The sequence below is a fragment of the Annulohypoxylon truncatum genome (genome assembly GCF_022578515.1).
Source record: "Annulohypoxylon truncatum strain CBS 140777 unplaced genomic scaffold F4807scaffold_7, whole genome shotgun sequence".
Classification (NCBI taxonomy): Eukaryota; Fungi; Ascomycota; class Sordariomycetes; order Xylariales; family Hypoxylaceae; genus Annulohypoxylon; species Annulohypoxylon truncatum.
The window spans coordinates 734,101-758,687 of record NW_025953793.1 but is presented as its reverse complement, the minus strand read 5'-3'; the positions used below and the strand labels follow the sequence as shown (position 1 = coordinate 758,687).

Genomic DNA, 24,587 nt, shown 5'->3' with positions numbered 1-24,587 from the left:
GTATTCTAGATGTCGCAGCTAGGGAAGTTTTACGACCTACTTATCTAATGACCCCGTCGGGGCTGGACCGAGGAAGTGCGCGTGTATGTTTTATTACCGGGACATCGTCGTCGTACGATAACTCCCGAGGGACGGCTGGGCTTGTAAGGCGTTGGTGGTGAATTAGTTCTTGCGGGTTTTATTTTTTCTCGTTGCAGATAGGAAGAAACGAAAAGCGAAATATAAAAGGATTTTCACAATACCCGCTCGAGCTTTAACACAATAAAATGAAAAGGTTAGTCAGCCTAGTCTTCTGGTTCGATGTAGGCTTGTAGAATGAGAGTAAGAGGCGTCTACGTTATGTAAATTAGGGGAACCTGGGTTATAACCGATTTCCTAAGTAAATAAATAAACCTAGCATTGACGGTCCTGTCTCGGAGTAGCATTTCATTTATAAGAGCAATTCAAGATCGGTTGATGTTCAAACTCAACGTTGATTCCATTAGCATTAGCAATTCAATGTCTTGCTGCAAAAGTTTACGCCGAGGGTCTTGCCAAGAGCAAGCAACCCGTGCCCGTCGTTTCCAAGTCTCGCGTTGAGAAGACCGCCGTCCTTGAATTACGGGACGTCTTTCTTTTTGCCCAAAGCAACGCAAATCTCATAACCATATTAGCATTTCGGGGGTATCTCGTTTGAAGCATAACAAAGGAGAAGCCTGCCCTGAACGCCGTCGCCGCTCTCATGAGCATTGTCCGGAGGAAATTTCTTTGAAAGGTTAGGTGCTAGATTCGGACTCGATATAAGTTCACACGCCTTTAGTGGCAAAGATCATTTGAAAGGAGATTTCGATGGCAGATGGGAAGAAGCTGATGCAGAGGTCGAGGGATCGGTAGAGGATGGGGTCGACGACGGTCCTGCGCGTTGTTGCTTAGTTACCGCATTGATAGCCCAGTTCGGTAGACGAGGATCTTTGCCTTTGGTAGGCTTCTTAGCGATCCTACGTTCAATAACAGCCTCCAATGCTTTTCGATCGTCGAGTCTCTGCGGTTTCGGCGGCGTTAATCCAGAATCCTGCGTCTGGGGAGCAGACAACATTTTCTGGATAGCATATTGCAAGTGCTAAGCTCAGTAGATAGAGGTTAGTCGAATTGATTCTTGTACTCTGTGTTAATGTTGGCGAGGGTTTCCTACTTCAGGGTCCGCTCCAGACTGATGACCTGTACCGTGTCTCTCATCCTCTTCCTTGAGTGTTCTAGACATCTCCAAACACTCTTCCCATTCAAGTTTCGACCATTTCTCACCAATGCTGCGGATTTCGGCCAGGTTCATATTGCCAAGTCGTATTGGAGAAATACAACTTGAACCGAGGGCGAACCTGAATTGATAACCTCCTATCGCCTTTTGAATTTGTGTGAATATCTGCTCTTGGTCTTTAGTTGGTAGTTTTCGGGAAACAACTGTTTCCGTAATGGACTGCGCAATACGTTCATATTTGCTTCGCATCTCTTCATCCCAGCCACTTACGGGCACTAGCAACGATGTTATGCACCGCGTGAAAACCTCCGGGTTGTCTGTACCCGGTTTGTAGTAAATCGGGTCATACATAGTATCATCATATCTTCTATTATTTGAAGAGTTTGAAGAGTTTTTATGGTTGGTCAGAACGACGCCAGTAGCATGGGCGGTCATTTTTAAGCCCGACCTGCGAGACTCGTTTCGCGCGATCAACTGGTTAACCTCTGCATCTTCTTCCGCTGTCAGAACTGCGTCTTCCTTCGCTTCCTCTTCGAAGGTGTCCATCACCTCAACAGCTCTAATGCCCGACTTGTACTGTTCGACGATTTTATCGAGGACAGTATCTATGCCGGCATATTTGTAAATATCTTTCTGCACTGCTTCTTGGGGCATCTCGAGTGAGCTATCGGATGCTCCGGCTTTAGGAATCGGGTTCTTCTCATCGACGACTCGAGACGTTAACTGCAGCTTTCTAATCGCCATATTGAACGACTTTTCTTCAACCGTACCACCACAGACCAAGCGATAAACAAATACTGGCTTTTTCTGGCCGATACGATACGCGCGCCCAATCGCTTGCAGCTCGTTTTGAGGGTTAAATCTAGTGTCGAAGAGAACGATGCGATTTGCAGTAGTCATGTTGAGCCCAACACCGCCAGCCTTGGTAGATATGAGGAATATATCTATTTTACCCTTGTTGAAGTCCTTGACCGTGTTCTGCCTTATGCTCGTGGGGACAGATCCATCTAACCGCACTGAAGAAAACTTTCTGCTTCGGATAACGTGCTCCAGATAATTAAGAGTAGTGATTGACTGACTGAAGATGAGAACCGCGTCACCTAAACGCTTGCATTCTTCGAGTATCGAGAGAAGTATCGGGATCTTCCAAGACAAAGAAAGGTCGTTCACATCAGGCGTCTTATTGATAAGTGCCATCTCCATACTAATAAGCTCGTCGGGAAGTGAATTGTTCTTTAGAGTAGCTTTTCTCGTAGAACCTGTCTTCTCTCCCTGCAATTTCTTCAGCAGAATTAGTGGGTGAGCACAGAGGACACCTAGTGTCCCCCCTGCGGCAATCGCAGCAAATCTGTAGTTAGGATCGTCGTGCTGCTGGTGGAAACGGACATAGGTTTCGTATGCTGACCGTTGCAGGGGTGTGAGTGGAACTATCACGACAAATTCTTGCTTCATCGGTAGGTCGTGCTTTAGCACCACGGTCGTTATCCGCTGTACTTTTGGCCCGACTTCTCGTTTGAGGGCGTTCAGCATCTTAACAGCATGACGACGTTCGGAGTTGGTGGCGTCCAAACTAAGGCCCCGCCCGATAGGATTGGCATACTCTGATCTAAATTCACGGATATCAGATAGGTAGTTTGGTGCAACCCAGTTGATCATGGAGTGGTATTCTTCGACACGGTTGGCTAAAGGCGAGCCCGTTAATGCGATCCGACTATGTGTCTTGAAGTTGCTAGTGGCATGATGTATTTGTGAGGTTGGATTCTTCAACTCATGGGCCTCGTCAGCCACCACAAGATTCGGGCCGTCGCGCAAAGCTTCCAAAGCATCTTCGTTCTGAGAAGTAATATTCTTAAATAGTTGGTAGCCAATAAGGAGTATGCCACCTCGGTCATCCCAGGCTGCGATGTTCGCCAAACGCTGCCTATCTGTGGCTGACTGATCAACTTTGAAGAAATCCCCCAATTGATGTCCTTCAGGTGCCCATAAAAGGAATTCATCCATCCAGTTGTTTATGAGTGAGGGAGGGCAAAGAACAAGGGTCTTGGATTCCCTTAGTCCCTCGGGTATCTGCGAGGAGATCGTGGGGTCGTTAGATTTTGCCGCTTCAGTGATAGCCACCAAGAGTGTGATGATTTGCATGGTCTTTCCGAGACCCATGGTGTGAGCCAGCAGACAGCCTTGTTTCGTCGCGGAATCCACGATTTGGTTCCACATAAATCTAACCCCTGATATCTGGTGATTTTTGATGCGTTGCGCAATCTCTGGGTGAACATAGATAAATCCTTCATTGTCACCCTTACTTTCGTTGATGATTATTTTCTGCGTATCAAGATCCCCCATGCCAGAATACTCACGCGACTTGAGTTTGTCACGCAACAGCTGTCGGCGATAGTCTTGTTCTGCCGTCCGCTCTTTGTCTGCTTCTCTGAGATTTTCTGCGTCTAAATTGCGAGACAACTTCTTACGTCGTCTACGCTTCACCGGGGGAGATGTTTCACCTTCGACTCGCGTGGAACATCTCTTCCACTCAAAGCGATCAGACAAGCGACAGAGAAAGTCGACGTAGCTGTTGACTTTGTCAGGTATGTTACCTCCATTTGACCATGTCTGCATCTTCTCCAATATGTCATCGTAGGTTAGTTTCTTATAACGACCTACTGACAGGAGGACGCCATCTCTGTAGATTTCAAACAGGCGGAGTAGCGTGTAAACAGCAACAGTTTTCCTCTTCTGGGCATCGTGAGGAGGTCTGGGGAAGTCCTGATGATTTAGTGCATCATTCATAACGTATAGCCAATCGCTCTCCAACCGCGTGTTAGTGATCAATGTGAATACTTCATTCAAATAACTTTGATCAAGTTTTGCCAGCTCTTGGGCGACAAGTTGCTCTGCTGGGTCTAGATCATCGATTTTCATTATGAGCCCTTCTGATTGGGTCTCTTGGAAAGCAACCGACTTTGATCCTTTGCGTTTTTTTCTTGATAGCTTTTTGGGCGTAGTAAGGTCTACAACATGACGTTCTCGAGACTTAACAGGCGTGCTTGGCTGACCCATGCTAACATCCTCCTCCAGTTGCGTGAGATCAATCATTTCTCTTTGATCTGGGTTGATAGACTCCGTATTCTGATGATAGTCTTCGGCATCTTGTTGTCCATGAGAAATACCATCACCCCCGTCGATATCCATAGGCGAGAAATCATGAGCCGGGCTTGGGTTTGCGGGCTCATCATCGACAACAAAATCATTGATGTCTTCCTCGGACTCACTTGTCAATATCTCCTCGTCAAGTGTGGTTGACTTTAATGCACGACTCTTCCCAGTAGAATTTCGGGACAAGGGCTGGAGCTTCTCAGGTTCAACTGAAGCATTAATGACGCCCAGAACCCATAAATGATTTTCTCTATCTTCGACACTCTGTTGTAGGATCAAAGCCTGTTCCTTCACTTCGGCCGCATCACGCCATTGCTGCGCAAGGATTTCATTGCAATACCTGGCAATACGAGCCTCGCATGCATCATGCTCACTACGGACATTGAGAATTGATCTCCTCAAACCGGTCTTCCTCGCATCTATCCAGATCTTGTTGGCTTTGCGTGATAGCTTGGAGAGTTTGCGTTCTTTCCAGTCGGATGCATACTGTTCAATTGAGTCGTCGAGGACTGCCTTGACTTCGTCATGACTAAGTCCGGGTTGGTTATCCATTTCCGCTTGCTCAGTGATGTCGGCTTCGATTTCGTCCCATGTCTCTGAATCATACTCTTCATCGGAATCACCATATAAAGGTAAAAGTTCGTCGTGGTCCGGATCGTTGGTGCCAGGTACTAAATCTGCTCTAATCCCGCGGAACTTTGAAGACATTTGCATCCGTAGTGTATGATGTTTCATGAGTTGGTGGACTTGTATACGACGTCCCTGGGGTATTTCCCTACGATAAGAGAACTCGACTTGGTCTTCCTTCTGCTGATCATCATTCTCTGATGGGCGATAATTGCCCAGGACATCAACCCTTGTAAGAGCATCCTCACCAAGGTAGGCCCAAGGGGATGCGATCACACCGCCGTTCGGTTGAGTATCAGCAGTACGTGTCTTTGATGGTCTGATTGTCGAAATCACATCTGCTTCGGTGGCAATATTGCGTGCTGAAGTGCCATTGGTGTCACTTGAAACTAGCATTGGAACGACCCGTCGTCTCTTGCTAACATGGCCTTCTAAGACAGAGTCATCGGCGACCGAGGGTTGTGGGCTGTCGGGAATACGGTGCAATGAAGAGAGTGTAAGCATGGGTTGTGACTGCTTCATGGAAGGATTGGCATCTTCATTGGATTTTATCGGTGCTGGATCTCCATATTTACTATGGTCGCTCTCATAACCAGCGTTGAAGCGTTTCACATGATGATGAAATCCATGACTACGACTGCGAAATATCTCAATGGCATATTTTAGTGTGGCCTTTTGTTTCAATGTCGTGAAGTTGAGCGCCTGACAAAGCTCTAGGTGGTCGAGGGTGAGGATCGTATGTCCATCAACCTCTTCCCTTCTGAGCCGAGCTTCGAGTTCGTCAAGAGGAGGAAACTTCAAGGGGCCGGAGGGTGGTTCCCAAGATCGGTTCACTGAACAGAGCTCAGTGACAACCCTCTCTGTGCTCCAGTGCCATGGGTCATCCATGGTCACTTCGGCCATCTCATTGGCCGAAGAATGGGTTAAGATGGTCGAATTTCTGGTAATTAAAGAGTAACAGGCATGTCAAGTTCCTATTGGCTATTGATTAGTACGTGAACTCTGCTCAAAATAGCACTTCGTAGAAATTTAGGGTAGAGCGGCGTTAAAAGTGACAAAGCTGAAGTCGGCGACTTTGGCCAGCAGGGGTCGATGTAAGATATATTGAGGGAATGACTGGTCGTCAAATTTAGATAACCACCACACGCGATGACGGATAGTCCTAGAACTCAAATAGAAAGCACCTACTTACCGGGCAATCATCCGTAGATATTGAATTTGAGTCAAATGATTCAAAGCCTATGAAATCTTGTGATTAGGATACGGCGGGACTAGAGATCTTGGTTAAGAGTGGAATGAAAAATATGTTTGGGAGTGAATTTTGAGGTACCTAAGTAGGTACCTAAGCAGGAAAATGAACGAAAGTGAAAGATTATAGGCGCATGTAATGAGGAAATAGATAGTAACAAGATCGCGAAGTGGGAACAATTAGAGAACGTCGCGTCAAATAGAGGCTGCGACGCGTGGGTAAATGTATGCTGTGCAAATTGGGAAGTGGCTGCAGATATTTGATTGTGCCCAATATTGCCCCCAAGACGTCCTGAAAGCGTATATCAGCAGTTCACATACCTGAAAGTTGACGTTGTGAGTTTTGCTGAAAATAGTCGTTTGGATGGGTTAAATGACGGTGAAAATGAATAATATTCACTCAAATGAAGGAAGTAGAAATATTTAGGCCAACCTTTGACACCGTGAAGGTTGGAGTGAAGACCGAATATTAAGTATTGGTTTTCAAGAATAGAAAGAATGAGAATGGATGTTGATATCGTCCCAGGGTAGATTTCAGGGCATGTGTACCTAAGGTAGATAAGTATGGAGGTGAAGAGGAAAAGATATTCCAGTTAACTATCGAAGTGCACGGAATTAAATAGATAGCATCCAACGACCCCAAACAACTGCTAAGGAAGCCGTCTACCCTCTCTTGGTCAAATTTGGAAAGCACGTTCATGTGAACTTAATTCTGATAGTACTGAAGATACAGACAACGGCGGCAAAAGGCAGTGTGTGTACGAAGGAGCTGATGCGATGGTACTTTCTCTTTTCGTAGATACCTGGTAGGTAACGGGCGGCTACGCACTAGAAAGGCTGAAAATACAGGCCTGGCTGGCCCGGGCAGGCGCTTCTGTGCTCTTCAATAATCAGCGACGCCTGCCAAAGTTGATGTAGAAGCCGTAGGTAGTTACCTAAGTTTATATAAGTGTTTTAGAACCCATCATTCGTCCCCTAAGTACTCAGGTATGCGCAAAAACGTACCTATCAAGGCTGGTAAGATATCGAAGTATTGTGATCAAGATCATTGATTACCATGTACCTAGGTATCTAATGAAGATTTGACGCGTATCAGTGTGTCCCGCATTTCAAGTTCCAGGTTGCAGTGTGGAGTCATCTGCAGGTGGAAGTTCCAACATCGAATGTCCCAACATCCATTTGGACTTACGTACTCAGGTACCTATATATGGAGCACGTGACTCAGGGAAGTCCTAGACCAAAGTTGGCCGAATTTTAACCATTTCGAATCCACTCTCACCCCGTGGCTTGGCAATCACGTCACCTATGGTTTTGATCTAATAACTTAGTGGGGTACATGCATATATCGGCGAAGACCGGCTAGAATAAGATATATGCTAGTAGTACATGAGCAGTCTTATTTCTAAAGATTTCTAAGCCGTAATAACACTTAACATGTACGTAGGCGTTTATTAATCCGTACCTTCCAAGCGCGACTAATTCGTAGTGAGTTTACCTCGATGGCCTCGTTGGATGGAAAGGAAGGAGAAGGGTACCATACTATACTATTCCGAGACTAATCGAATATAGGTCCCAGGTAGCAAGACGCAAACACTATTTTGTCACATTTATATTAAAGGTCATTCTATTGCTTCAGACGTCGGTTGAGTCCCAATCGATGATTCGGTCTAGACATGTCTGACTATCCGCCCGAAATCACGCCTATTGAGGGCAAAAAGTTGACTGAAGTCGTTAAGGATTGGTCACTGGCCCATGGCTTGACTGTTCGGCCACCTCCTACTGTCATCCCTGCGGAGGCTGATCCTGCAGGAATTCTTGCAACCGCTGTTCCCGTTACCTTATTTCCGAGCCCCTTTCCTCGCGTATGCTTCGACCAAGCCATCACGGTTCAGAAGGCATATAATGAGTTATATGCTTCTATCAGTCAAGACGATGCATTCCTTGCTCATATTGTGAAAGAGTCAGTCCATTGAATTCATGGGAGTGGTCTCACGGTTCTCGAATCATGAATTAACGAAGTATAGAATTGGAGACGGCGATGACTTCACAACAGAACTATGGAAGGTTCACCTAAGAGTCAAGGAGGAGGGCTATGTTCAGGTAAGTAGACTACCATCTCGCCTCATCTTGTCAACGTAGCTCATAGTCCCCTAGCACAAAAGCCTCGGCATCTTCAGGTCTGATTATATGGTCCACCAAGATGATATCGGATCTCCCCCGCAGATCAAACAGGTCGAGTTCAATACAATCTCTGCTTCTTTTGGGGGCCTCTCGTCTCAAACCTCACTGTTGCACAAGTTGGTATACACTGTCCACTGAAAGACCATAAGGCTAAGAACTATCTAGATATCTGTCTGTAACAGAGTACCCATTACTTGAGAATCATATACAGAGAGGAAGTTTGCAATTACCCAAGAACGAGAGCATTGCGGGGTTGGCGGCAGGTATTCGACATGCCTTTATGGAATACGGCCTCCCGTCTACTCCCTACCAAAAATGTGTCATATTTCTCACGCAAGGAGGCGAGAGGAACATATTCGATCAACGTCATGTAGAGTATGAGCTCCAAGCTTCCCAAGAGCCGCAAATACCTGTGTTTAGACTTCCATTTTCCGAAACTTTGGAGCGTACAACCATAGCCGAAAACCCAGGACGTCAGCTATTATATCGCCCGCCTCAGTCACCTTCCCACTTATTTGAAGTTGCTGTCGTGTATATGCGGTGTGGCTATGGACCGTCAGATTACCCCGACCAGTCTGCTTGGGAGGCTCGCTATCATTTAGAAAGGTCAGCAGCTATCAAGTGTCCGACGGTGCTAACCCAGGTTTCCGGCACGAAGAAGGTCCAGCAGGTCCTCGCCACGCCCGAGACCCCTTCAAACCCATCTGTATTAGCCCGCTATATACCCAAGGATTCGATATCTTTATCCGATCTGACGAACACTTTTACCAACATCTATCCCTTGGATGAAACGGAAGCTGGACTTAAGGCTCGGAAAATTGCCAGTGATCCTGAGCTTTGCAAGGGTTACGTCCTCAAACCGCAGAGAGAGGGTGGTGGCAATAATATTTATCGTTCATCAATTCCACCTTTTCTAAAGTCCATTCCTGAATCGCACTGGCCATCATATATCCTCATGGAACTGATTACTCCACCGCCTGTCAAGAACACGATCCTGCGCAATGGAAATCTAGAACACGGCGGCGTCATTTGCGAACTCGGCATATTTGGGACATGCATATGGGATCAACAATCTCGAACCATTTTTCATAATGAGCAGGCAGGCTATCTTCTACGCACAAAGGGAGATCAAAGTGAGGAAGGTGGTGTGGCTGCTGGATATGGTTGTATGGACAGTTGTACTTTGGTATGATATGGAGGTAAAGCTTAAAGGAAATTGCTGGAAACGCTCAAAACGCCAGCTCTAGACAAATGGACATTTCGTCCTTCAGGTTAAATAGTTCTATATGTAACTAATCAACACATTATTGGCCAATGAGATATATATGATATAACCTAACATGATACTCGCATAAGTCATCAATTCCTCTATATCATTTGAGGTGTCACTTTGGAATATAATCAGTGCTTTTATCTAGTTTCTTCTGCAGTGTCACATTACTGATCTGCATCCTTCTGGAAGGGTGTTAGGCAATAGTGTTGGCTAGAAACAGTACGTAGTTCTCATCACATCTCCTAGGTACTGCGGCGTTATGATATTTGAACCTTGAACGTCAAATGACAAGAGTCAAATATCAATGACATTAAGCCGGTTGGTTATTGTCATTCATCTTGGATTAACACACAAATAGAACCATAATTCTGGCAAGTCGTTTCAAAAGTCGGTAGTAAAAGGGTTGGCATCAGCACGTTTGGTATCGAGTCATAACACAGCAATATAGTACACTAGCATCTCCAAGTCGTCCCATTATCAGACATAAGAAAGTCGTAGTAGTGGAGAATTTTGACCCAACTGTACGTGGGTATTGGTCAGGTCGACACAGATATAGCTGCTCTAACTTCCGCATACATCACATTTACCCGTTTATTCGGCTGCAGGCGTTGGTCGACGCAGGACCTCGATATTTTCTAATTCGAATCTGTTAGAGGAACGATCAAGCAGCACGGTGGTTAGCTCGTCTTACTTTGGTAGATGCTGAGCGCAGAACGAGACTTGCCATCGGCGTCGTTGTACGAGTTCATGATGGCGTCGCCCTCCACATAGACAGTAGCTCTGTGAAATACCATTAGCTCTCATAGATTTTCCCCAGTCATGCTAATCGTAAACTCTAGGTCCGTCTGCAGCTGAATTGGAGATAACAGAAACAGAAGGCCAGGCCGTTGAAAGGTGATTTTCGGGATTAAGATCGGACATACCCTTTTGGTAGACTAGTCAAGAAGTCTCGGCGGGGTCCTTCTTCGATGAAGGCAGCGACCCTGAACCAACTGGTCTGACGATTGTCCCGAGGTCCACTGTTGCTGGCGACAGCGTACTCGATGATCTCGTGGCCCGTGCTGGTGGCCTTGAGCTCTGGGGGGCCCGCAAGGTTGCCGACCAAGGTAATCTTGGCTATATCGCGGCGAGCGGAGGCGCTGAAGGAGCGGGCCAGGCTCGGGGCAGCAGCGGTGAAGCGGCGTGCGAGGAATGACATTTTCGCTGTATTGTGCTAGGTTGGTGGTAACTTGCGCAATCGTTGTGAAGGATTATTGTCTCAATTTAATGGGGAAATTTGTGCGTTTGAGGTCAAATTCTTAATGTGGTTCGCGATTGCAAGTTTATTCAACGCGACGGGAAATTACCTAACTTTTTCGCGCATCCTTATTGGTTGTGTAACGTGGGGTGATGGATCGCCTAGGGTAATCGATTGTTGCATATATTTGATATGATGCTATAATTAAGTAATACATATTGCATCTAGGAACTACTGTTCATTGAAACTCTTCTTTTCTATAAACTTAAACTTCAGCCATGGTTTTCATCTTTTCATAATAAAGTCCACAGTTCAAATGACAGCTTTAAACTGTTATATCTTACTCTTCTCTGGGGCGAGTTGAAGAAGTTGGTGTGGTGATAAATGTAGAAGTGAATGGATATGATTATGATTGCCCTTCGGAAAAGGGGCCGTTGAAAGGGAAAGGGAATTCTAATATATGTGAAAAGGGAAACGTAGTTTATATAACATAGCCCTCCTTGGACATACGCGAACCTCAGCACTCGTTTATATGTCCTATAGTTTTATATATTAGAGCAGTTGTGGAAGGTTTCTGAAGGTACAATATTATTTGGCTGACCTCTGTGTCATACACTGTACACTGGTATATTGTTGTACAAGGAGAAAGAAGAAAGATATAGGGAAATATATTCACACCATTTTCTCCGCTTCAAACATGCTAAGATTAAGAAAGCTATGCAGGCTTCAGGCTGAATTTTTACAGCCCTGGGTGATGTATTTATGGATTGAATCTCCGAGCCGATAATAAAGGGGGACTGGTTATAACTAACAAGTGCTCCTCGGGACACTAACATTCAATTCCCTTGAAAGAAGCCCTTTTCCAAAGCCTCACTGGCATTTATTTTTAAGTCTTCATTTGCATAGAAGACCTATAGCTCTCTTCTAAGGATCAGCTATCTACAGTCAATCTCCAACAATGCTTGACTTGGCTCATCTTACCCGTCACTCCGAGAGACCGCCAACCACGTCGAAACTTTGGCTACGCGGAACCGATATGAACGTCGGATGCCCTCGCCCGTCGACCTTTAGCATATGTAAGACCCTTTGAGTCCTTGAGACCAAACGTAAATGTTTACTTGGACACGTCACCTCTCAATCATCTCCCAGTCATTCGAATTTCATCTCATTCAACACCAAAAGCTTGACCCCAGCGTCAATCTGGTTTGTAGGTATCACTACTCCAACCTATTTCCATTCCCCATTTTTTACTTTTCCAAAGTATATGAATCTAACGAACAGCACTAGATTCAAGGTAACTCATGGGTTTGGTGTAGTAAAATTCAATTATTTCCATTCCCAAACCTCTCATCATCACGGTGATATTTGCGCAGCAGCTGGCGGCATGCTAGCCTAGCAGCGCAATGTCTCCCATCATCACCAAGGTAATAGCCATCATCACCGCTCTCCTCGCGAGAGCGGCGACGGCAGCCCCGGCCCAAGCGAATGCATCGTCCAACGACCTCCGCTTCGCGCCTAACCCCAGCCTGACCGCCAACCTCGCCTTCCGCGTGATCCTCGCCATCGTCGGCACCGCGCTCTGCTGGGTGCCCTTCCGCCTCCTCTTGCGCAACGGCGACTTCGCGGCCGTCGTGCTGATCATCGATGTGGCCATCATGAACCTGATCACCGTCCTCAACTCGCTGATCTGGAACAGCGACAACTGGGACCGCTGGTGGATCGGCACCGGCCTCTGCGACGTCGAGGTGTACGTGTGGGTACCGCTGCAGACCGTCTACGCCGGCGCCATCCTTGCTATTATTAGGCAGTTGGCCGAGCAGGTCAAGCTAACGCGAGCATCGCAGCTCACACGCAAGGAGCACAAGATGAGAGCTTTGCTTCAGGCCGCCATCATCTTCCCACCGGCGCTCATCCAGCTGATCTTCACATGGTTCGATATCGTACAGCGCTACAATATCGGTACGCTCATCGGTTGTATGGTCTCGTTCGACGATAGCTGGCCTCGATTTGTTGTGTACGATGCTCCACCCACGATCTACGTACTGGCTTCTGTTCCTTATGCTGGTAAGTCTACGACTCTTGATTTTAAACAATTACGTATATATACACTAGGTATATATGGATGTTTAGTGGAAAGGACGCTAACGACCCTCGCAGTTCTGACCTGGAAGCGCTTCCGCGCCATATCGAAGAACACGCTGGAAGTGCTTAAGTCCAACGAGACCGCCATCGCGCGCGCGACAGGGATACGTAATCGACTGTACGCCATGTCAGTGGCCATTCTTATCGTGTATCTACCTGTGTCTCTCTACCTCACAGTAGAAAACTTCCGAAATATTGGAGACCTTGAGTCGTACAGCTACACCCGAATCCATTGGGGAGATAATTCGTATCCGTGGGACGCAATCCTGTTTATACCATCGTGGCTGCTCTCGACGATAGAGATGAACCAACCGTGGATCGCAATCTCGACGACGATCGTTATCGTAGGTTTCTTCGGCACCACCAAGGACGGTCTCGGCATGTATCGTCGATACGCAATGGCGCTAGGCCTGGGACGTCTATCCTTAAGACGCAAGAGACCGCACAACAACCCGGACATATTCTTCCAAAGCGATAACCACCCCGATTGTGCGAGAGGTAGCTGGATCGAGTTAACCAACCAGCCGAACCGAAGAAGGGAGAGCAGAAGAAAGCCTGAGCCTATCGACACTGATCGGTAAGTATCCCACGACTCCCTACACGGGGAAACCACTCTTGTCAGAGCAGCCAACTAACGATCAAAAATTCGCAGAATCCGCCGTATCGACGCATTCTACAGCGCCCAGAACACCGGAACCACGACCGGGCCATCGACAGGCAAAACGCCTCTCTTATCCGTACCCCCGCCACCGCGCTGCGAGACCTCCCCTGAGACCGACTTGCCGCTATTATTTAGCAACACTTCCAGCCCGCTCGATGGCAAAGTAGTCGAGACCTTGATCCCACCACGCACCTCCTCTCTCGCCAACCTGCGCCATAACTCTCCCGCGCTTCAAACCCCCGCGCCCGCCCTCCCACACACCACCCAAGACCCGACACAACAGTTACAACGCCACGACACCCGCCGCCGCCGCGGCAGCAGCAGCAACGACCAGCGTCCCACGCCCACCTCCACATCCCTAACCAAGCCCGCGCCATGCGCCCAACCTCACCGCACCAACCGCATGCGCTCAACCTCCTCAGCCACAGACCGAATCCCGATCCTCAGCCAACCATCCCTAAGCCCCCTCCACCGCGTCGCGGACGCCGGGTCGCCAGGAACCGCGACGCTCGACTCGCAGCGCTCCATCTACTCCCTGCGCCACGCGCGCTCGCGCGACGCCGTGCAGCTGAGCTCCGTGCTAGAAGCCGAGTCCTTCCACCGCCCCTCATCATACGGCTCCATCTCCTTCGCTCTCGGCGGCGACGGCGGGTCCGGCGCCCTGACCTCGTCGACGGCGTCGGCCGTCCGCGCCAGGGACCTGGTGGCCAGCGCCAGCGCGGCCACGAGCGCCGCGCACTCTTCGGAGGACGGGTACGTGCGCGTCGTGATCGCGGGGAGCAATCCGCTTACCCAGACCCAGACGCAGCCCCCTCATCCGCACCGGTCCCAGAGCCAGAGCCAGGGTCAGGGTCAGACTCTAGAAGGTCGAGCCCAGGTGAACCGCAGCCAGAGCCTTGGACAGGGTCAAGTTGGTCGAAGTCCGCGACGACCGTATAACATGGGCGCCTTACGCGGCCGAGGCATAAGCACGCCGCGAACTGTGGACGAGGTGAAGGCTGAGGGCGTCAAATCGGCGGAGTATTACGATTCCGATTATTCTGATGCGTAAGAGTTAATTGATGACGAGGAGAATATTGAGAGAGGAATGAGAGATATGGTGGACGAGTTGTGCCTTGGCAGGTTTGTAATCCGATATCGTGTTGAGGGGAGGAATGTGGCGTTGCGGAGTTAAAGGGGTGATCAACTTCGAAGTGAACGGGTGCTTTCATGTCAGAAGGAAGATTGTGCAGACAATTGAAGATACGAAGCCCTGGGTGTTGGTTTTGTTGAATACTTGCTTGCTATACCTCGAATGACTGTCGAGGAACAACTGTAACCTGCTGGCTTCGCTTGACTGGTCGACATTTTGCTTAATTGACACCAAAGAAACATAACACATATCCGAGTTCGTACGAGGGTAATTATACTGTTTAAATTATTATTGACAGCAGACAATGGTTTTATCTCAATACCTATGTCGATCGTAATAGTGCCCTCGCGGGCGAGATGTCTCGATGCTTAATCCTCGCGAGTGATAACATACAAGCGGTGCCCGGCCTGTCAATCTCGAGTCCTTCAAGAACAATCATGTCCTGTTTACCTAAATCTTCGAGCCAATTGAACATTCGTGAAATCAATCACATTGATACGCCTGAAACGCCACGCCGTTGCCATAAGATTAAGCTGGCGACTCCGATAAGCGTTAAAGGCCGGAAAATATAGAGACACAGCTCCGTTAAATAGATACAAAATTATGAGAAATAATGGTGGTGCTATGTGTGATAATGCTGGGGTATCTTCGTAATTCGTACAGCCCGGGACGACAGTCGAGTGCGATTAAAGTGGTTTATGAAGTGAAAAAAGGAAGAATTTGTACAAAAGATGAACACAAATATAAGAACGGTGGTCGTTATGCTTCAGTAGGAGATTCTGGCGACATTTCTGGCTTGAATTCGGTCATATTTGGACCTGATCTTGAGCCCGATGGCTCCGTCGACGCAGGTGCGATTTCGGGATCCGAGATTTGAAAGTCGAGCTAAGGAGAGGTTAGGACGTCTTGAAGCTCTACAGACCGAAGGATGATCACCTACATTCATGTAACCCGTACGCCTCAATGGAATGATCCTAGGAGGAATAGCGTTCTCGTCTGAACCTGTTTTCTCCATCTCCACATTCCATTTATCGATCCACGCATCCAAGCGACGCAGCCTTGTTTTGACATATGTAAAGCCAAGGTCGTCCCATATCCATCCGGTAAGCAGACCTAATATGCCATCTAGAATGTTTCTCCAGTTATAAGGGTTAAATATAGGTATTAGCTCTCCATTGAGCTTTTCGATGACTCGGCGGAACTCTTGTTCCGACACACCTGCAGGATCCAGTATCTCGGGGTAGAGGTTGGAAAACGCAGGTGCCAAATCTCCCTCAAGTAACCAATCTCTTCGAATCCGTATAATCCGCGTATTCGCATACTCTGGGGAATTTATGGGCACGTGAGGATTAAGGTGTGGATAACACGGATGCTGAGGACCCCATTCTTCGCCTAGGTCCGGTTGGTCAGGATCGCCCATAATAGAGGAGTTCGTTGAGGATATGGCCGAGCCAATGCCACCTGGCAATGACAAATTCGATCCATTATGCCGGCGACTTAGGACAGAGGGTCCTCTCTCAAGATCTTTAGAAAATGATCTCACGGGATCGTCATTCTCCACCTGCGGCATGACGGCCTTTCCCTTTCCCTTGTCAATCTTCTTAGGTGAAGTTTCAGAAGTTTCGGCTCGAACGAGCCCGAAGCTTATCGCTCGCGCCCGTTTTGTGACGCTTTGGCCGCGCTTCCTCAGTCCGGTGGTTATGGACTTTTCGGCCTTGGGTGCAGGTTCCGACGGGCCAGCTTCAGTTTCCTGCAGGGCTGGAGGATTGGAAGTGCGCTTGCCGTCGTAGGAGTGCCGAAACGACGCAGGAAGACTTATCCTCTTATCTCCACTTGTCCTACCCTCGATGGATAGGCTGGCTCGCTTTGATTGCTCGGGCAGAGGAAGAAGCGGATAATCGCCTGCTCCAAAACCTATAGCCTCGTTCGCATCCGACGAGACTTGAATGGTAGGGTTGTTGACAGGCACAGAAGGAGGCGGAGGCGTGGATGGGCGACGTTTGCGGGATGGCTGGGACGGCCGTGCTGTTCGTTGCGGTCGAGAAGTTAAGACTCTTGGGGTTGAATTAGTAGGATTCCAAAGACGGCCGGGGCCAAATCGACGATGTATACGATAAAGAGAGTTAAGGTTGTTGTTGTTTGTATTAGTAGTTGTGGTGGCCGCACGGTTGCGAAAGGGGGTTTGAGGAATATAGTCGTAGGGTCTAGGTGTTGTTGCCGCTAACAAATTTCTTCGATTGCCAGATTGTTGTCGCTGGTGAGTAGTGGCTCCAGTTGCTCCGCCAGGTCTTGGGGCTAAGACGGTAGGATACTCAGGCTGCTGAGAAGGTGAGTTAACGGTGTTATCCGCTTGCTGTGCATCTAGGGCGGCTGGTGACAGGTTCGCAGGGCGACGTTCTGCGTGAGAAGCCGTTTGAAATAAAAGTAATCTGAAATGGCCGGTTCAACGGCCGGATTGACAATTGGAGAAACTCCAGATCTTTCAAAGTCAAATCTTAATAGTAAGAAAAACGACAATAACAGCCAAGTTAGTGAAGTTTCCTCCCCTTCTCCCTCCGCTGTAACTTTAACTCTAACTCTGTTGTATGGAACCTCGGATGGCGGATATCGCGATGGAGGCTGACAATATGGTCGATGCGGTTGTGGTCGTGTATGACAAAGACGAACGCGACAAAAAGGAATAGGAGCGACTGAGGATTCTGATGGAGACGGGGGTCGTGACACCAGTGTTGTAAGTGGCTGGTGCTGGTACTGGCAATAATTCGGGGCTTCCAGCGCTAATGGGGGCAACCACAGGGGGGTTTTGGTTCTGATCATGCTGGCCTAGGCTAGCCCAGGCCTAAAGGGGAAAGGGCCACCAGCTGGTTGACGGTTCCTCGGCGGCTTTTAACGGCTGTCGTAAGTTATAGGAATGTGGTATTCAAAATTGCATGTGCATGTAATCGCATGGATACCAATAGTGTAGCACGTACTTCACCCACTCTTCCAAGGCATTCAAAGTCCAAGCTTTCCAAGTTCCAAGTTCTCTCTAGCAACCGGAAAATATTAGTAATTGTTGAGACTTCGAAATGTCAACAACAATTCTCATCCTCTGTTTCGTTCTGATCCAACGCGAGGTTCCCTAGGTGTTATATATCGACAAATGCTGCTTTTTCTTGGGGGCCGCCAGCTTGGTTGCGTGGTCTTTTTCTTTTAATATCTTCGAAGGGGTGTCATCATTCTTCTGATTGCTGTCAAATTTGGCTGTCGAAACACTGATTCGCTGCAAACGCCGCACTTGTCGTTTTGCCTTGAGGAGGGATTTCGGTAGAGAATCTGCCTCGAGCTTACAGTTGTAAGTCTGGCATTGATTGAGGATGGGAAAAAAATAAAGAAAAATCGAGAGCACAAATCAGCTAGATTAGTACGACAGAGAAAAGCCCGGGCTGCCCAGACAAACTCCAGAAGACATATATGCGACAGAAATGGTACTTCTTTTTCGTCATATGGTGTCCTTGCGTACCTAGATAGCCCCAAAATATTGACGAGTCAGCTACTAAGAAAAGAACAAGGCTTTAAATTGCTTTATTTTGCGGATCATTTTTTTCTTCTTAAACCTGCCATTGCCTATCAAAGCCCAGCTCAGCTTGGAGTGCCACGGTTGGAAGTTATTCAGGGGCATCCTCGTCACCTAACGTCCCACTCACGGGCTCTGGCGGTGTCACACAAGTAGCGAGTCTATTGCTCTGAACCTGGTCTGTCTGGTCTATCTGGGGGCTTTTTTCAAGACCGCCTTTACGCACATAGTGTAGGAGGACCCGACTGTATGGGTCGAAAACTTTTGCCCAGCCTTGTCTTTTCAAGAAAAGATCCATTTCAGCTCTCATTTCAGAGGCTGTGATGACTTACAGGCATGTTGCCGTACGGAGACAGCAATTTAGCGATAGGAGCGTAGCAACGAAGCGTACTAACATAATATGACGTGACAGCAAAATCAACGAGAATTCGCCTTATTGTTCAATAATTTTGGCCTTCTATTGCCTGATACGTCGGGAATGCCGCACTGTCGTTACATCTATTGTATTGGGTAGATGTGATGGTCATAGCTCAAGGATCTGAAAACAGCGGAAACATACCAAGGGCATAATGCTCAATCTCCACAGCCCCGGCAAGATACCATTTGACTTAGTGGACATTTTGGCGAACATACCCTTGGCTACTACCTCGAAATAGCACTAACACGAGGACATTAATGAGCCTTCTAATGAGCGGCTCGGCATTATTAATGTTCGTGATATCCGGGGATGGTTTTCTAGAAAATTCAATCGCCGTCCAGCCCTTGACAAACACGGCCTGGCCCGTCTTTTAATACCTTCTTGCACTCAGCCAGCTTTAGAAATCAGCCCTCGCTAGATGTTTTTTTTTTTTTTTTTTAACTAAAATCAGGTGGTTTTTTTTTACCTGAGACGCTTTGACATTATGGTTCGAGCGTAGAATATCCGCGGTCCAGGAACGGACGAAACACGATTCTTTGGAACTAGATCTTGCTTTTCCCCTCGGAATTTCGGTCCCAGTCTGTGCTCGCCCATCTACAGGGAGATCGGGAACGAAGTCAAAAGAGTAAGGCCCGATTTTAGAGGTACAACTAGAAACGAGGCTTGTCTTAAAATATACACATCATGAGGTTTAGACCTAAACATGACATTCTAGGTCTAAAAAGGGATGACTTTCGGTATATTCGGCTTCAGCGTGGATTTGATTTACTCTTGATAGAGTCGAAGAAACGTCGGTGTCGGAACATTGAAGGCGCCACGCCGTCACACGAATATGCCATGATGTCAAGATCCGTGCATATAACTTATTTAGGCCACAGGCATAGGTAGATCTTACATTGTAAGTACCTAGGTGAGTATGTTAGGTAAGATATTCAACCTGCATACCAAACTCCCTTTTCTGTTCGAAATTATGCTGCGTTGGTGCCCTTAACGGAGTTCATGTACGCTGCAAGTAAGTGAAGAAAACCAATATGGAAACAAAGACCCGGTATTCTGTATGCACCGATGATTGTAATTGGTGACACAATGAGGGCAATACAGTTAAGGCAGGCGTGGAGAGCTGAATTGGCTGGACTTGGGAAAGCTCGGACTCCCTTACTGCTCTAAAAAGCACCAGACAATGACCTCATCCGGCCACCTGGATCTGGGCATTTCTGATCTGGTTATCCCTGTCCGTCGCATGCCTTACGGCATAGCATACCACTTTCCATCTTCAACGAAACCTTTTCCAGCATCGAACTAATCATCGCATAGCCCTATGGGCTTGGGAAATCATTTCATCCCATCCTACCCATTTTATTTCCTTACCTATTTTGTCTGGAACAGCATTGTCAACGCGCGCTGGGGTTGTGGCCCGTGACCCCATGTAGTGGGAAGCTTCGTGGACCCTCGTCATGGCTGACGAAAGCTTCGCATCGGCCTCGACGTCAGCAAACAATGTCCCCGCCCGGCAATCCTCTATAAACGGTAATGCGCCGCCGGGACATAGTTTACGTCGAGCTACGACCGTCGGCCAACCCTCCGCTTTACGCCGCCGCTCCACCTTGAATCCCGGTTCCCCATCCGGCGAGGATGGCTTCCCGGACGTTCGAAGGCGTAGCTCTACATACTCGGATTTTAGTCTAGGTGATGCGAGGAGGGATCTCGAAACAAGTGCGGATGAACTACTGAACCCGAGCAAGTCATCAAAAACGACGGATCAATCACCCTTCATCTATGTCCCACTCACGCTAGCCCTGTTGCCTGCCTTGGCCGGCATATTTTTTGAAAATGGAAGCGCTTTCTTCACCGACTTAATACTGCTAAGCTTAGCGGCTGTATTTCTCCACTGGTCCGTCACGCAACCATGGGACTGGTATCACTCCGCGCAAGAAGTGCGTATCATTAAGGACGAGATTATGACGGAATCGGTATTTGAGTCTGACAGCGACATTGAGCCTTTATCACCAACCACCGAGAGAACAACTCTGGATAATGTCCCCGAGGAAACAGAGAAACAGACTGAGCCCGAGGTAGTGACTCAGAAACCATCTGACCGACGGACTCAACAATGGAAAGAGAGGCAAGCGGCGGCTCTGAGCGAATTATACCTGCACGAAATAGCTGCTTTGGCTTGGTGTTTCATCTTTCCTATGCTAGGAGCCTACCTTTTACACACTATTCGTGGACAGCTATCAAGGCCTTCTGAAGGACTGGTATCCGATTATAACCTCACCATTTTTCTTTGTGCTGCCGAGATCCGGCCTGTCTCGCACTTAATCAGAATGCTTCAAAATCGTACTTTACGGGTTCAACAAATTGTAGCGAAGAATCCCTACGAAAAGCAGACCGTCACAATGGAGCAGTTACAAGAACTTTCATCGAGACTGAATGAGTTAGAAACACGTGGAGTTGCTGGTGATGCTACATCGAGCGTCGACATGCGACTTGAGCCGCCGCAACAAAAATTGATCGAGGCAACCGTGGCTCAGGAATTTCGTAGTAGCGTACAGCCCGAGCTAGATGCTTTATCTCGAGCTATGCGACGATATGAAAAGAAGCTCACTTTACTCGCATGCCAAACCGACAACAGGGTCGAATATGTGGATCATAGACTCAATGACGCCATTGCACTTGCTGCCGTCGCGGCCAAGAATAGCAACTCTCAATGGAGCTTTTGGACTTGGTTCATTAAGAAAACAATGACGGTAGTCATGTTACCAGTCCAAGCGTTAGTAGCTGTATCTACCTTTCCTTTCCGGACAGTGTCGACTCTACTCGGTCGTAAGAGCAGGTCTACGCCTGAAAGGACACACAGGTCTACCCGAACTGGGAAAACGCTTGCTCAGGGCAGAAATGGCCTTGATCGTGTTCCTACACGTATGTCTAGGAGATGAGAGTATAGGCGCGTCTGCTTATCTGTATGAGATGAAGGATATGAGACGAGGAGTTTAGGTACTTTGGTGATGGCGGGCTGGCGGGCTTTTCGGTAGGAACGAGCAAGTACGGCACGATGGCGATCACAGGAGGCGGGTTATCAAAATGGAGTTTTGGTCACCGCTCAACACAACTCGATGGCGAGAGTTTGTTTAGCTCACAACTCATTTAGGAACCTTTTTTTACGTAAGGCAATTATAGTTACCTAACATACTGATTTGAAATTCCCTCTTTTAAAATTGTGAAGTTGTAGGCATTGATCACAGTGCATAGACCGGCGGACCGGTCAAGGATAACTTAAGAATATGGGGGATATGGGGATAGGCCATCGAATTACAAAATGTTCCCCTGCAGCCCTGCACATCTCATACATGAAATATTGAGAAACACGTCAGATACCTACTACGATATCTGAATGTCTACGCCTACTTACTCCAACAACGTCATGATGCGGGGAAGGTTGTAGCTTTCGTGACGAAAAGTTTGGAATAGCCTTGCGCATCACAATTTTCTTCCCATCTTCGATGACGGCGGGTATAGCCAAGTTGCCAGGTTGCCAAGATTTCGAACTTTCGCCAATTTATTAAGGCTGCTGCTGCCGTAAGTTCCAGGCACGCATGCGGTAGTTGGGAGCTCTTGGGTCCACCGGTTCCTGAATCCGGGTACGACATAGACTAAACTACCTACTAGGTAGGTGGATTAGATGGACGAACCTATGGGTTCGGCCCTTGGCCAACCGGAAAGAACCTTGTACGAAGTCGGATTTTATCGACTTCGCGCTCTCTTACTTTGCTGTATATGCGAGTGTGGGATATGATAATATTGGATATCTGACATACATCAATAATCAACCTCTTTAATAACCCATCTGCCTATACGCAGGGGGATTATTGTTGAGACAGCATAGCGTAGGCTGGTAAAAATCGTGCAATCTAGATCTTGTCCAACTTCCACATTTACAGGGATAGTTTGATTAGTGTGAATACGGATGCGTTATCGTCCTATTCTCGCACGTGCGACCTGCGTGGAAGGTTTTATTTCCAATTACACTACCGGACGTTGAGGTTTTTTTCCTCATAGATGCGCCTTTCCGGCGTCGCACTACGCCGTACCACTTTTGAGAGCAAACTTCGTAAGGCGAAGAGGGCGAGAAAGGCAAGTCATTAATCTCGTGATGGGGGGTGAATAAACGTTCCATCAGATATCGACGAGATGAGCGAGATCCCGCCGCTGCTACCCTCCTTTGCGACGCGGGAAGCGCGGACGAGGCGTTCTCGCTACTGCACGGTTCGTCCTTCTACTAATTAGAAGCTTGCGAGCAAGAGTGGTGGGGTACACTCGAGTGTAATTTAACTCCTTTGGGTTTCTGAATACGCGTCACTTCGATATTTCGTTCGTCCATAGCGCGTGAAAATTTGTGGTCTCAACTGAGGATGATTCCCAACCATCGTCCCTTTTACCTATTCTCATGGTTGAAAGTTGAAGAATAGATCGTTATCAGACCGCCAACTCTTCGGTTTGGTCAATCGAGATGTCTAAGTCGGTGAGCTGGCGATCATCAATTGGGCTACCATCCGACAGAGCCCGAAACACACGTACAGTCATGCTGAATGTGTGACCTGTCCTGCTTCTGCTGCTGTGCTGGTTCCTGTTGAGAATCCGTTATACCTACTGTACTTACCCTTGTTGCAGCGTCGTACGCAGCGTTGGCTGGATGCGGGATCAGCAACCAATGCCAGATGAGCGATCGTGAGCGAGACGGCCAGACGGCCTAGGTAGGTGGACCGCTAGGTAAGCAGGTAAGATTTTCTCGAGACCAGGACATTGGAACTCTTAGAAGCAAATTGCTTTTCACCGGTCCGTTCTTCTAGGGGAAACCGATCTGATACCTTGCTCAGATTGTGAAAGTGGCTTGGAATTTGACAAATGTGAGCCAAACTATTGATTTGATTGCACGTGTTGCGCCTCGTCGCCGAGATTTTCATACATATGGCGTCCGGGGATAAGTGATTGGTCTGTCACATACATATGTGCTACCATGGAGAATCGCGCGAACTAGACGATATATTGATATGCTAGTTTCCTACGCAATTCATCTATCGTGAGGTTTAGCTATAGTTTAGCCTCATGCTAAAAGTTAAGCCTTATCCTCAAATCGACGATTCGTAGGATCCATAGGGCTTGTAAAAGACTAAAAGAGGAACTAAGTCGTGGTACCTGGGTACGGCTGAAGTGGATAGCCCTTGTGGTAAAGGAGGGTCAAAGACTCAAAATGCAGTAAGGTTTACCGGTAGTCAGGGGTAAAAAGAACCGGGTTACCAATCACACATCACATTGGCCAATCGATGACATCCACCCTAACCGTTAATTGCCTCGTTTGGAATAAGCTCCCGTCCTGCCCCTAGTCCTTGTCTGGCAATGCTAGCTTCCTAGCTAGACGTAAGGTACGTAAGGAAGTTACAGGTTAACATGCTACAGGCTACAGGCTTGCAACTCTTTTCTTCCGGAGTCCGACTAAGCTGCTAAGAACTGCTTCAACTGGCTGTACCTTATGTCCACTCATCCTCTCTGCTAATCTCCCGCGGCCAGTCCCATAACGCACCATTGAAGGCCACAGAAAGCGATTGGGTGGTCATGTAATCGTCATACTCGCATCAATCACACAGCATGCGCCCCAAGTAGCCTAGTCTCTGAACATGGTACTTCCGAGAAACGGTGCTGCTGCTGGTGCTGCCAAGCGGCGGCCTACTGG

The 24,587-nt window shown here is 47.9% G+C and overlaps 6 protein-coding genes across 6 annotated transcripts; 3 read left to right on the top strand and 3 right to left on the bottom strand.

Annotated features, from left to right (window-relative positions):
• Positions 1-286: 286 nt before the first annotated feature.
• On the bottom strand, positions 287-6,595 carry F4807DRAFT_368194 (uncharacterized protein). The gene is made up of 4 exons (XM_047995657.1): positions 6,581-6,595; positions 6,204-6,250; positions 1,172-5,985; positions 287-1,099 (listed from the first exon to the last, which is right to left on the bottom strand). The coding sequence occupies exons 3-4, from the start codon at positions 5,912-5,914 to the stop codon at positions 809-811; spliced, it is 5,034 nt and encodes a 1,677-aa protein (XP_047856887.1). The 5' UTR covers positions 5,915-5,985; positions 6,204-6,250; positions 6,581-6,595; the 3' UTR covers positions 287-808.
• Positions 6,596-7,575: 980 nt separating this feature from the next.
• F4807DRAFT_415729 (glutathione synthase) lies at positions 7,576-9,796 on the top strand. The gene is made up of 5 exons (XM_047997073.1): positions 7,576-7,695; positions 7,836-8,219; positions 8,284-8,359; positions 8,414-8,556; positions 8,606-9,796. Exons 2-5 carry the CDS (start codon positions 7,933-7,935, stop codon positions 9,630-9,632), a joined length of 1,533 nt encoding a protein of 510 aa, XP_047856886.1. The 5' UTR covers positions 7,576-7,695; positions 7,836-7,932; the 3' UTR covers positions 9,633-9,796.
• Positions 9,797-11,009, bottom strand: F4807DRAFT_415723 (nucleic acid-binding protein). The gene is made up of 3 exons (XM_047997072.1): positions 10,637-11,009; positions 10,405-10,493; positions 9,797-10,348 (listed from the first exon to the last, which is right to left on the bottom strand). Exons 1-3 carry the CDS (start codon positions 10,909-10,911, stop codon positions 10,305-10,307), a joined length of 408 nt encoding a protein of 135 aa, XP_047856885.1. The 5' UTR covers positions 10,912-11,009; the 3' UTR covers positions 9,797-10,304.
• An 816-nt stretch (positions 11,010-11,825) lies between these two features.
• F4807DRAFT_415720 (pheromone A receptor-domain-containing protein) lies at positions 11,826-13,982 on the top strand. The gene has a single exon (XM_047997071.1). It carries the CDS (start codon positions 12,354-12,356, stop codon positions 13,671-13,673), a length of 1,320 nt encoding a protein of 439 aa, XP_047856884.1. The 5' UTR covers positions 11,826-12,353; the 3' UTR covers positions 13,674-13,982.
• A 1,662-nt stretch (positions 13,983-15,644) lies between these two features.
• Positions 15,645-19,060, bottom strand: F4807DRAFT_457860 (Golgin subfamily A member 7/ERF4 family-domain-containing protein; the record flags this gene model as incomplete). The annotated part of the gene is made up of 3 exons (XM_048001107.1): positions 15,645-15,770; positions 15,826-17,202; positions 19,001-19,060. 3 exons carry the CDS (start codon positions 19,058-19,060, stop codon positions 15,645-15,647), a joined length of 1,563 nt encoding a protein of 520 aa, XP_047856883.1.
• Positions 19,061-20,013: 953 nt separating this feature from the next.
• On the top strand, positions 20,014-22,309 carry F4807DRAFT_415716 (uncharacterized protein). The gene has a single exon (XM_047997070.1). The coding sequence runs from the start codon at positions 20,314-20,316 to the stop codon at positions 21,793-21,795; it is 1,482 nt and encodes a 493-aa protein (XP_047856882.1). The 5' UTR covers positions 20,014-20,313; the 3' UTR covers positions 21,796-22,309.
• Positions 22,310-24,587: the final 2,278 nt, after the last annotated feature.

Bases quoted from the DNA above. Each gene is read 5' to 3' on its own strand.
- F4807DRAFT_368194 (XM_047995657.1), bottom strand. From the start codon at position 5,914: ATGGCCGAAGTGACCATGGATGACCCATGGCACTGGAGCACAGAGAGG. The intron at 1,100-1,171 runs GTAGGAAACCCT...TACTGAGCTTAG, and splicing joins AGTCTGGAGCGGACCCTGAA to CACTTGCAATATGCTATCCA.
- F4807DRAFT_415720 (XM_047997071.1), top strand. From the start codon at position 12,354: ATGTCTCCCATCATCACCAAGGTAATAGCCATCATCACCGCTCTCCTC.
- F4807DRAFT_415723 (XM_047997072.1), bottom strand. From the start codon at position 10,911: ATGTCATTCCTCGCACGCCGCTTCACCGCTGCTGCCCCGAGCCTGGCC. The intron at 10,494-10,636 runs GTATGTCCGATC...GGTATTTCACAG, and splicing joins TTGACTAGTCTACCAAAAGG to AGCTACTGTCTATGTGGAGG. The intron at 10,349-10,404 runs GTAAGACGAGCT...GATTCGAATTAG, and splicing joins TGCGCTCAGCATCTACCAAA to AAAATATCGAGGTCCTGCGT.
- F4807DRAFT_415729 (XM_047997073.1), top strand. From the start codon at position 7,933: ATGTCTGACTATCCGCCCGAAATCACGCCTATTGAGGGCAAAAAGTTG. The intron at 8,220-8,283 runs GTCAGTCCATTG...AACGAAGTATAG, and splicing joins CTTGCTCATATTGTGAAAGA to AATTGGAGACGGCGATGACT. The intron at 8,360-8,413 runs GTAAGTAGACTA...ATAGTCCCCTAG, and splicing joins AGGAGGAGGGCTATGTTCAG to CACAAAAGCCTCGGCATCTT.
- F4807DRAFT_415716 (XM_047997070.1), top strand. From the start codon at position 20,314: ATGGCTGACGAAAGCTTCGCATCGGCCTCGACGTCAGCAAACAATGTC.